This window comes from Triticum urartu, chromosome 6 (assembly GCF_003073215.2).
Source record: "Triticum urartu cultivar G1812 chromosome 6, Tu2.1, whole genome shotgun sequence".
In the NCBI taxonomy this organism is placed as follows: Eukaryota; Viridiplantae; Streptophyta; class Magnoliopsida; order Poales; family Poaceae; genus Triticum; species Triticum urartu.
Window position 1 is genome coordinate 22,010,946 of NC_053027.1, and position 12,591 is coordinate 22,023,536.

The window sequence follows — 12,591 nt, forward strand, 5'->3', positions numbered from 1 at the left end:
AATGGAACCCCATCGCCGATGTTGTTGCCTTCTTCTCCCCAACCGGCCACCGTCCTTATCAAACTGCCCCGTCGGGACGGAAAGTCCAGATCCTGTTCCGCGGTCCTCTTTCAACGAAACGGACTTGGACCACGGATCAGGAACAGTACGCGGACGGCCATAACGATTCTCACCACGTCCGTCGCGCAGCGGCCGTTTTCCTGGCCCACATGCCCATACGTATGCCACATATTTACCTCTTTACTGGTAGCCCGTATTGCGCCAGAATTCTTTATGGCACATATCCAAACACGCCCAACAGCGGCCCAGATAAAGAGAGCATCTGAGCTCCCTTGTTGTACTCCTCCTCCTCACACGTGACAAGCGATATAAGGGAGCGACTAGTTGATGGGTACCCTTTGCGAGGGATACCTAGCAGATAGTACAGGAAGCCCCCAGCAGAACATATGGTGCGAACCAGCGCCACCACGTGTTGCGTACTGGTGCATCCACGGGAACCCAATTTTATTCTATTTTTAGACGTGTTTTTTGCATTTTTATTTTTGATTTATAGATTTTTCTTTTTTCTATTTTTAAAATTAATATCATTTTTCTTGCATGAAGCACACCATATGAAAAAAAAGCATAATTATGCTTTTCGGGAAGTGAAAATCACATTTTGTTTCGGCATGAAGCCCATTTATGTTTTCCATAGTTGTGCTTATTGAAACGTAAAAAGCATAGATGTGCTTCCGCAAGGAGTACAATTACACTTCACGTGAAGCACAATGTGTGCTTTTCACTTTCAAGAAGCACAATTGTGCTTCTTGAAAGTGAAAAGCACACATGTGCTTCTAAAAAGTGAAAAAAACACAGACATGCTTTCAAAAAGTGAAAAAGCACATGCGTGTTTTCAAAAAATTGAAAACCACATATATGTCTCGGTTTTGTTTTTCTGTTTCAGTATTTTCTTTTTTTTGCTTTTTTTTCTTTAGTTCTTGTTTTTTTTTTGAAAAAAAAGTCATTCAAACCAATTGACGTGGGATCTTGTTTGAAAGATCTCAACGCAAGAAATACAATGGTAAAAATGACACATGATTTGAAAGCATGGTTCAAGAGATAAAATGTTTTAAAAAACGGATGAACATAAAAAGCATAAAACCCTATGTTGCGACAACACATGAGCAGTGTGGCAATTGTCACCACTTTGAAAAGGTGAAAGTCCTTTACGAAGGTTACCCGTTAGCTAGTGATTTCAATGGTATACAAGTTCTCCAAGCCTGGGTCATGAATTCTTTCTTAATGTTTTACATGGCCCGTGGTACACCAGCCTAACAGAGCCTGTCCCAATCATGGTTGACACATCTCCTACACTCATGCATGGCTACACTGGCTGTCTAGCACGCCCAGACGCCCATGTCGCCTCTTTGTGACCTAGTTTTTGACTTGTTTTGCTGTGGCGTTTATTTGCACTGGTCGCCAACTTTGACAACCAGTGTATGTGATATGCTGTTTCGTTCCCTATATTTGCACTGGTGGCGAACTTTGATACCTAGTGGATGTAATATGTGTAATAGCCATGATAGCCTAGCATAAGTTGTTTGCTTATTTATTTCTCTGTTATCTTGTTTATTTGTTTGCTTGTAGTCAGTGCAGTTCTTTTTTCGCGGTTTGCTAGTGGCCACAATAACCTATTTTTTTTAACTAGGCCACAATAACCATGGGCTACATATTTACTGTAGTGACCATGGGCCTTCTACGGGCCGTATGATCGATTGGCCAAACACGGGCCAATAACGGACCGCATTATGGGTCGTAAACGGGCTAGAGTTGGAATCGTCCGTTCATGGACCGACCATAGCGGGCCGTCGTTAATCGACCGTATTTGATGACGCTATGAAAACGGCCCAGTGGATTAACGGGCCACAAACGGGCCGACTATAACCACGGGCTGAATTTGGCCCACAAGCAGAAAAGGCTAGTAACGGGCCATAAGTAACCGAATGCTGGAAAAGAGCCCAAGAATAAATGGGCCCTGAGAAGGCCGAAAGATAACACGGGCTGGAAACGGTCCAATAAAATAACGGGTCGTTAATGGGTATAAAGCGATACACTGTTCATTACGGGCCAGTTTCACCATGGGTCGTTAATGGGCCAAGAGTTACAAAGGGCCTCATATGGGCCGGAAGACGTCATGGGCCATACATGGGCCAGAAGTTACAACGGGCTGGAATCATATTGGACGGCCTAGATGACGCTACTGAGCCTAATTCGGATAGGCCGTAACAGGCCGTGAGTTAGCGGGTTGTGAATGGGCTATATGCGAGCCAACCCGCTACCTTTTGACCAAGTCAAACGTGCCGGCCTTTTCACAGGAATGGGCCTCTGTTGGCCTATGCCACGTGTCGACATATCATAGGCACCTTCGGTCCAATGAGTGGATGACATCTGTCCCAACTGTGAGCCGACACGTGGTTCCTTTGGCCATTGAGAATTTTACTTGTGGAAAATCTGGTGGATACCACGTGTCGGTTACCCTTGACGAAAGCAATTCTATGACGCGCGATTTATCATCATGGAAGTGGACACTTCCATGATGATAATTTTGGTAATGTCATGAAACATTTCTACGATAGCACAGGTATGACTATCTTGATTCTGTCATAAAATCGTCATGGATGTACATGCATGACAGAAAATGTGACCTACTGTGACAAACACGTATCATCACGGAAGTGTATTTTTTTGTAGTGGGGGATGCAGTCATTAGGGCATGCATGTATCTTCTGCACCTCCAATCCTAGAGGGCATAGAAACTTCGTTGCTTCATACGTATAGTCGGGCAATTCGTTATCCTTTGGAAGCTTCTTCGATCATTATTTTCAGTAGCTTCCCAAATTCGTTGTCAGATACATCATTGTCTGCCTTCCACTGCAGCAATTCCAGTGTGGTACCGAGATTTGTGTTGTCATCTTTGCAATTTGGGTACAACCCTTTTTTGTGATCCTCTAACATGCGATCGAACTTCAACTTCTCCCTTTCACTTTGTCATTGTCTCTTTGCATCAACAATGATCCGGTGAAGATCATCATCCGACACATCATCTTGTTCCACTTGATCTTCAGCTTTCCCCATTGCAGTATCACCGCATTCAGGGGATAGTTGTCATCATCCTCTTCTTCTTCGTTGTCTTTCATAATAACCCCTCTTTCTCCATGCTTGGTCCAAACATTATAGTGTGGCATGAAACCATTCTCAAGCAGGTGGATGTGAAGGGTTTTCAAGTTAGAGTAATCCTTCGTATTCTCACAGACAGGCATGGACAAGACATAAAACCATTCTGCTTGTTTGCCTCAGCCACTTCAAGAAATTTATGCAGGCCCTCAATGTACTCGGAGGTGCATCGGTCACTGTACATCCATTGCCGATTCATCTGCGTGCATTATATAATTAAGTGTATCAAAAACCATTACAAAACATCATAAATAGAGAAGTGACCAAATTAATACAAGCTCATCATCACATTAAAACCAAAATACAGTAGTGATCAAATGTTATTACTGAAAAAAGAAATACATAAAGTTCATACATAGTTTTCATAGAACAACATATAGCTCTCTAGAGCATCTAATTAAAACATACATTGAAACTATGAAAACATTTAAATGTAACAATAAATGCGATCATAATCACAACTAAGGTAACAATTGATCCAACGGCATAATGATACCAAGCCTCATTATGAATGGCATATTTTCTAATCTTTCTAATCTTCAAGCGCATTGCATATCTCGTGATCATCGACGACATCCGCAACATGCAACTCCAATTCCATCTTCTCCTCCTCAATTTTTTTTCATTTTTTTCTTCAAGTAATTGTTTTCTTTTTCAACTAAATTTAACCTCTCGACAAGAGGGTCGGTTGGAATTTCCGGTTCACATACCTCCTAGATAAAAACATCTATGTCACGTTGGGCGGCATAATTGTCATAAACACTAAATGAAACAAATCATAATAAAAGATAGGGTTTTTATCATTTATGCCACTAGTTGTGTCCCACTACTCAGTTTTGCCGTTAGAAGTTACAACTGCTCAAAAATGCCATCAATCCGTGAGATGCTTGCTCAAAAATGCCATTAGATATTTCAAAAATGCCATCATTCTGTTAGATGTTTGCTCAAAAATGCCATTAGACATTGTTATTTTTACGTCAAACCCGTTGACCATGTTCTATGACAAAAATAAGCCTAGACCCACATGTCAGTTCTCTCTATCTCACAATGATATGTGTGGCCCCACTTGTCAGGAGTAACCAAGCGAATAATTTTATAAGAAAATAAGAACGTTGTTGGGATCAAGTGGGCCCCATACTTTATTGTAGTGAGATAGAGGGAGAGTTGGCATGTTGGTTCATAGGTATTTATGTCATTATAACATGGCAAAAGAGATTTGAGATCACAATATGGTGTTTAGTGGCATTTTTGAGCATGTGTCTAATAAAGCGATGGCATTTTTGAGCAGTTGAAATTTCTAGTGGCAAAACTGAGTAGTGGGACACAACCGATGGCATAACTGATAAAAACCCTAAAAGATAATATACCACATCCGAATCATAGACAGGACGAGGGCTGACGGGGGCGGATACCAAAACCATGGCACTATATAATAACAAACAATAATAAAAGTAAGAAAATCATACAAGTATCTATCTAAATCATACAAGTAAGAATTTTTTTTTCTTTTAGAAAGAGGATAATAATAATAAGAGACTCACCACGGTGGTGCCGGCGACGAGATCGGCATGGGCGATCGACGGCAGTGAGGACGGGGACGGGACGGGACGGACCGCCAAACCCAGACAAATCTTGGGGAAAATGGAGCTTGCAGGTCGAGCTTGGAGAGGAGAAAGTTTAAGTGTGGCTCGGCCATTTCATCGAACACCTCATGTGCATGCATAGAAGGAAGACAGAGCAGCGCATGCACACACCTCCCATACGGCCAAAAAAAGAGGAGTGAGCAGGCAGGGGCGAGGGTATATATAGGCATATCTTTAGTCCCGGTTGGTGGCTAGAACCGGGACAGAAGACTAACCTTTATTCTCGGTTCCAGCCACCAACCGGGACTAACGGTGCTGCGCCAGGAGCAAGGCCCATTGGTCCCGATTTGTGTCTGGAACTAGGACCAAAGGGGTCAGACGAACCGGGACCAATGGCCCTCGAGGCTCGGCCGGCGCCCTGGCCTCACGAACCGGGACTGATCCACTCATTGGTCCCGGTTCGTAGGAGAACCGGGATTAATGCCCTTTTCTGGCCTGGACCAAAGCCCTGTTTTCTACTAGTGTACATATGATAATGCAAAGCCAGCACTGGCAAGATCTTTCAAAAAGAAGTTGTTTTAGATTTGTTTAGATGCGAGTGTAGACAACTAATTTGGGACAGAGGGAATAAATGTCAATGCAATCTCTTTTTCTTGTGGGGGAACTGCTAGTGCAATCTTGATAGTGAATCATATGGATGAGTACAAAGTACTGCTAATATGATTTCAATCCCAATGGCTTCCACGCAAAAATTCTATACCTACTATTAAAGGAAATATGTATTCTTGGTTTGGTTTAGTCCTTTTTGTTGATTTCGTTTGGTGTTTTTTTAGACAGTGTTGATTTCGTTTGGTTTGAGCGCACGCTAATGTTTTTCGTACGGTTCGCTCTACACAAGATAAGCCATTTGGGCCAAGTGCTTGTACATTGATGGGCCTTCCATGGGCTTTCACAGAGACCGCGAAAAATAATTGGGTCAAAATAAATCAACATTGTGGGAATTGAACAGAGGACCTACTGTCTGGCTCTTCAATGTAACAACCAATGAGCTATGCATCTTTCATGTTTCCTAAATCCACCTCGCTCTTTTACAATGGTTCCCACCAGTAAATATATGAGCGGCCCTAGGAAACAACCAACATACATGTTTAGGGTGAGCTAATTAATTGAATGAGCTAATAAAGAAATGATTATGGGCTTAAATAGGATGTGACTAATTGAAGAAAGAACTATGGGTAAACCGGTGGAATAATTAAAAGAAAGATTATAGGCTTAATAAATAGAATATTTGGATATATGAGGCTAAATAAAGGAAGGATTTGAAGTAAAAAGGTAGGATAATTAAAGGAAGGATCCGTAGGCTTCAACGTGGTGGGGCTACTAAATTAGAAAATGAAGGATTTGATTCCAGACTAAAATGGGTGAGGACTTCATGGTAATTAATTGAAGGATTATACTTAAATGGAATTAATGGCAGATTATGCCTGAAAAAGAAAATATGAACGCGGCTAAATTGCATCTTTTTTTTATGTTCATCTTGTAGAAGGATGTTGCGTTGCAACATGTTCTTCGTAGCGAATCCGATGCTATGCGACATTATGCTTGCACAAAACATCAAATTTTCCAGTTGCAACGCACGGGCATATGTAAATCCTAATGGTTGTCATGTGAATGCAGAAACCATATAAAAGGATGTCTTCCTCTAATTAGACACGACACGAGGTAGTGGGACCTGCATAAACAAAAAGAGAAAGTTTGAGACAGTCGCAGGCGACGTAGCCAAATCAAACCTTTTGTTAGCGAACATTTCTGTTCACTATGGTACGACCCCCGGCATAATGAGCCACGGGGATTAGTTTACGAAGTCTACCGACTTAATTAATCATAGGCTAATAGGATTGGAGAGACTGGGGAGGTTGGGCCCCACCCCCGGCTGAAATTCAGGGGGTGGGCATCATTTTTGTTGTACGGATGCAAATCCTGATTTCTATGGATTCAGATTCGTAACATAATGATTTGGAAGCAAAATATATATCTGTGGAAGCAGGGCGTCCTTTCTGTTGTACGAATGCAAATCCTGATTTCCATGCATTCAGATTCCATATTCTTTCTATGGAAGCAAATGCTCATTTCTTTGGATGCAAACTCATATTTATTCGGATGCATATACCAATTTATTTGGAAGACAAGTTCAATTTAAATATTTTTCGTAAAGAGTCCATAACAATTGTAAAAAAATGTTTGACCTAAGGATGAAATTGTAATGTTGGAAGACAGGCATCTCCATTGTGCTTGGACGACGCAAAATAAAGTGCCATGTTGGATACAAATCTCACCAAATTGAAAAAAAAAACAGTTGATGTGGAGCAAATTTGCTAGCCGGTAGAAGCAAAATGAATTGATACACTTTCACTCTTAACAGAACAAGGTCATTTCCCTTACTTGCCCTTCCTATCTCTAGCTCACGGCCTCTATGAGCCGCACGGTCAGACTCAGTATTGTGAGCGTGATAAACAAAACCGGGGCGCCAAGCTGTTGCTGCTGCCAGTAACAATACCCTGAGAAAGAAAACACAACACCACATCTTGCGACTGAATAAACACTACAAAAATAAACACAACACTGGCCCAAACAAAAATAAACTGTCAACTAATCCCTACAAAGAAAACACTACAAAAACTAGACATTGAAAAGGTCTGATGCTTCAGGAAAAAAAATGGTCCTATAATAAGTTTACATTCTGTTACATTGGGCCACAGCCTAAATGGCTCTGAACAGGGGAGCAGTTAGCTAAAATTAAATGGAAACCGCATTGCACGACTGTGATAATGCCCGCCGTAATGCTTTAGCCTGGCATTGGCTGCAAGGCTCCATAACAGTTAACTTAACTGTAGATGGAACTTTATTCTCAATGTATGTTCTGATAGCCGAGAGTGCCCTGGGGGTTTCCATGAGAATACCAACCCCCATGGGCATACACCAATCGTACTTGCCGTCATCATAACACCTATGCCCATAAATGGTGTCCAATGTAAGACACTCAAGTGACACCGCGTTCTTGAGAATATAACATGTCAGTTCAATCAAGCACTTCGCAGAGCTGAAACCACTGATCTTCACGCTCTTGAGGCAGCTATGGCGGTGTTCAGGCATGTGCCTCAGTTGAGAATCAGCAAAAATTGACTTGTGCAACATACGCAACTGAGTCACCTGACAATAGATAGAAAGGATAATAATGATTTGAGTTAAACGGACCCAGATGCTTTGCAGGATGAAATGAATAAACAGCGCGCCTTACATCTAATTCCAAAGTCTCCAAGGAAGGAGAAGCATCCAGGAAAGAAACCAGAGAAAAATAGTCATATGGCCGGTACTCGGTTGTTCCTGTTCTCAAATTAATGTTGAGGTGCTTAAGGTAGAGGAATTTGGTAGGCAGCATTGGTGCATCGACCACCTGCAAACAAAAAATGACATGTATCAGATACACTATACCAGGGATGACTAATGTAACCTGCATATTGCAGAGAATATATACCTCCCACGGTGATTCTATGGCAAGAGTTTCAATATTTGGCAGCATGGGTGGCAGCTTGGCACAGGCATCACGGATAAGGTTGTCTTGTTGCAAGTATAATTCCTTCAATTGCAATGTTTCCACAAGTGAGAAGTCTAAGCTGCTTCCTCTAAGGTAAAGACTAGAGAGATTTGGTGCTTTGCTCTCTATCACTGTCAATCTCCTGCATTCTAAAACACTAAGCATAATGAGGCGCTGCAGGGCACAAGATAACTTCAGACACCGAATCTCAGTGCACCTAGTAAGATCTAATAGCTCCAAAGCAGGAGAGTTGGAAAGAAGGCACTCTAACTCATTCCACGTAATGCTCACATAGCACAGGCACAGCCTTGTCAGGCTTCTCAAGGGGCCAAGTTCAACTGTGGGATGGAGGTCACAAAAACGAAGTGAAAGGTGCCTAAGTGAGTTTCCAACCCTGTCAGATAAAAGAGCGCACGGGAAGTTGTATTTTCTCATTGTTTCAGTTTCAGACAACACGAAGGTGAGTTCTTCAAGCCCAGGCTTAAGAGCAATCTGAAGCCAACGGTCAAAATAACTGAAGTCATCGAGCCCATTCATTTCATTGTACTCAAGCTTGAATGTTTTCAAGCTGCCTTTGTGTTTCCTGAGAATGCAGTCAACCTTGTGGTGGAACTTCTCGCCACTCGCACTCTTCAAGCCAATTGTATACTTATTAAATATGAGATTGGAATGACATCTCCAGGAATGTAAAAAGGCTTGAGATAGGCAAGCAGCACGAGCAGCTTCACGCATTGGCATTAAGGAGTGTATACGAAGCAATATGTCCTGCACACACAAGAATTGGATAAAAGATCAAAATTGGAAGTGCAAGGTCAATGGTACAATTGGAGAAAGAAAAACAGTAAAACCACACGAATAACATTGTACCCAGGTAGCCCTTCACAGGGTGCACTGATTTACATAGGTAGATAGTGCAAAGGAACGCAACTGTGCTAGGTTAAACTCAGCAATGCATAGAGAATTTTTTTTCTAACATTATTACTGGCTTTTTGGAGGTGGAGGACGAGGGGGAGACAGTTGCTAACAGCTCAAACCAATTAACTACTTCATGAAATATACTTCTGCTTGCATCAGTTGCCAGCCAACAATGATGTTTCTGTGCAATTTGGAGTATGTTATTGTGCAATAATATGTTTATAAATGGGTTAAAAACAGTGACGAAACAGAAATGAATATGTAATTTCAGCATAGGGTACAAATAGCATATGTCTATGAAATGACACTGACATTGCATGAAAAACATGAACCTGGGCAACTAAGATGAAGAGATGTTCAAGAAGACCATGAAGATAAAGAAAAAAAAGGCAGAAAATGCAGAGTTCAATTCATAAATAGCTTTAGGTAGCACAAATTGCACAAAAGCTAAAAATCAACCCTACAGGCTACAGCATCTATAGTGCAATTGTGAAAGTTTTGATATTTTTTGTAGATTTGGGTACCACAATAGCAGAATCAAATATTTTGGAAAAGGTTCTGCAGCAGGTGGAAAGATTAATCATTTTTCAAATTTCTGTGATGAATATATCCCAATCAATTATCACATGAACTTTGTTACAGCGCAACACTAGCTTCATAGTGCTAATCAAAGCTTTCTGTTCACTTTTACAAGACATACTACCAAAGCACCTAAATTGCGCACAAAATTCTGGAAAGCTGTGTTGGGACACGTTACCATGCTTTGCAGAGAGACCAGCTACAGCTATAACAAATTGTCGAGTTTCTCATTGGTTGAGTAAAAAAAAATCATCTTTTTTGTGTTATACGTAGTAGGATGTGACCAAAAATAACTTCTCTCTGTTACTACATTAATATGTGACCAAAAGGATCTTTTCTCTGTCTTCAAATCGTAATATTATGCAGCTAGTCTAGCATAGTCACGAGAATTAGTCCTTTTAGAGCAGTCCCGGTGACATTATGCTTGAAAAAATGTACCTCTGGGAGCTCTGGGATTGCCATTCTCTTAATTTTGCCAGATTCAGAGTCGTCATCTTGTTGACAGGGCGATCCCTTCCTTTTACCCGTCGTCATTGAGGCCATAAGCCGACCTGAGACAGGGGAAACAAAAGGAGTATGGTCATGGTAGCCAATCTCTTGACATGGATAGAAGAAAGCAGAAAAGGCACCCAATCTCTTGACTGTTTCCCCTAGTTGAAACTCCCCGTTGCTTCCTCGAGCAAAAAAATTACAACTTTCAAAGAGCCCGATTGGAGAACAAAACATGGACCCAGCCAAACGTAACAGAGAGGGGGGCGGGGCCTTACACCGGGCTCGAATTTGATGCCGACGCCGCTGCCGGTCGCGCTGCAGAGACATGAGCCTGTTGAGCGCAAACAGCCCCATGGATGAGGGATCTGGCCGAGAAACCACTTCAGATCTCGACACCTCCTTCAGATCTCAACTTTTCTCCTGCTCTCCTCTCATTATAAATCTTTGTTTTTGGTTCCGCTTCGAACTCAAATTCGAGCCGGCGCCGGAGCGGTCGGGCGGGGTTATCCACTCCACCGAAACAGAGAAGGCAAAGAAAGAAAGAGTAATAACTCTACCAAACCCTAGGTGCGGCTATCTTTCCTATTCTTTTCTCTCCCACCTTGTTTGCGATGGCCGGCCCAAGATCTGTTCTTTCCCACCTTCTTGTTTGATCACTGGGCCTACAGCGAGCGCTCCAGTGGAACGACCCAATAGGAAGCAGTTTTCGGGACGCACAGGCGGATATCCGACTGGGCCGGCCCAACCTAGCGACCAGCAGCGAACGAGTACAGTAGCGTCAGTCTGGGAGACCTCGACGCTCTTTGCGTCAAATTGTTGTCCCGACACACAGGGAGGCAGCCTGACGGGGCCGGCCCATAGAGCTGTACCGCTCCAAGGAAAAGAAAACAAAAAAAAGAGACAGGCGCAATGGAAGGAATCAAACCGGCAACAAACAGCTTGCAAATGCGTACTCCCAACCACTCCAGCTAACTAGCATTGCTTGTCGCACAACAGCGCGCATTTGAAATAACCTAGCACAACCGTCCAACCGAATTTGTCTACTGTACCGAACCGGAATTAGTTACTCTAGTGAACATCATAAAAAAAGTGCACATTTTTTTTTCTGAAAGTGTATATTTTGAAAAACTGCGGCCATTTTTTGAATATCTGGAAAAGAAATCGTAGACAGGAACATTTTTTCGAATATGCGAACAAAAAAACTGAAATAGAAGAAAATGTTTTTGAAAAACGTGAACTATCTTTTGAAGTTGTGAACAAATTACGAAATTCCAAACAAATTTTTAAAATGCGATTTTTTTTGAATTTTTGAACAAATATTAGAAAATAGAACATTTGATGAAAATATGAAACCGCGAACATTTTTCGAATTTGTGAGCAAAAATTTTAAAATGGAACTTCATGAAATATCTAACAAAAAAAATTGAAACCACGAACATTTTCTGAAATTCCTGAACACGTTTTCAAACGCAAACATTTTTTAAGTTTCAGACCAAATTTTGCAACCGCGGACATATTTTACAATTCCAGAAGTATTTTTGAAATATGAACATTTTCTAAATTTGTGAAGAAATTTTCAAAAACCAGAACATTTTCTGAAATTCTTGTACATTGCTTGAATTTATCAACATATTTACAAAGTTGAACATATTTTAGAATCTGAAAAAAATGAATTCTAAAAAAAGACAAATATCAACATGAAAAAGGAAAAAGGAGAAAATAAAAGAAAAATAGAAATGAAACCGAAAAAAAGTTCATGGAAATTGAAACAGAAAAAAATTCATCAAATTTGAAAGGAGTTCATCGAATTTCAATAAAAATTCATGGAATTTGAAAAAATTTAAAGATCATCAAGTTTGAAAATACTTCACCGATATTGCAAAAAAGTTCCTTCAATTTGAAAAATGTTAACGAAATTGGAAAAAAAGTTCATAGCATTTGAAAGTTCATCAAATATGAAAATGTTCATCGAGTTGAAAAAAGTTCATGGAATTTTAATAAAACTTCATGGAATTTCAAAAAAGTTCATCAAAATTTGAAAAAAGTTCATCGAGTTTGAAATTAGTTCACCGATTTTGAAAATAAGTTCATTAAATTTGAAAGAAGTTCATCGAAATTGGAAAAAAATTCATCAAAATTTGAAAAAAGTTCGTTGAATTTGAGAAGTAGTTTATTGAATTTGAAAAGTTCCTCAAAAATTGAAAAGAACGTTCA

The 12,591-nt window shown here is 40.8% G+C and overlaps 1 protein-coding gene across 1 annotated transcript; it reads right to left on the minus strand.

Annotated features, from left to right (window-relative positions):
- Positions 1-7,362: 7,362 nt before the first annotated feature.
- On the minus strand, positions 7,363-10,939 carry LOC125514015 (FBD-associated F-box protein At5g56370-like). The gene is made up of 5 exons (XM_048679261.1): positions 10,653-10,939; positions 10,324-10,436; positions 8,332-9,156; positions 8,095-8,250; positions 7,363-8,006 (listed from the first exon to the last, which is right to left on the minus strand). Exons 1-5 carry the CDS (start codon positions 10,729-10,731, stop codon positions 7,593-7,595), a joined length of 1,587 nt encoding a protein of 528 aa, XP_048535218.1. The 5' UTR covers positions 10,732-10,939; the 3' UTR covers positions 7,363-7,592.
- Between the last annotated feature and the right edge of the window lie 1,652 nt (positions 10,940-12,591).

What these genes read in the sequence shown, in the direction of transcription:
- LOC125514015 (XM_048679261.1), bottom strand. Translation starts at nt 10,731, where the DNA reads ATGGGGCTGTTTGCGCTCAACAGGCTCATGTCTCTGCAGCGCGACCGG. An exon ending in CCATAGAATCACCGTGGGAG is followed by an intron (nt 8,251 to 8,331) that starts GTATATATTCTC and finishes TTTTGTTTGCAG; the next exon opens with GTGGTCGATGCACCAATGCT. An exon ending in TGGAGACTTTGGAATTAGAT is followed by an intron (nt 8,007 to 8,094) that starts GTAAGGCGCGCT and finishes ATCTATTGTCAG; the next exon opens with GTGACTCAGTTGCGTATGTT.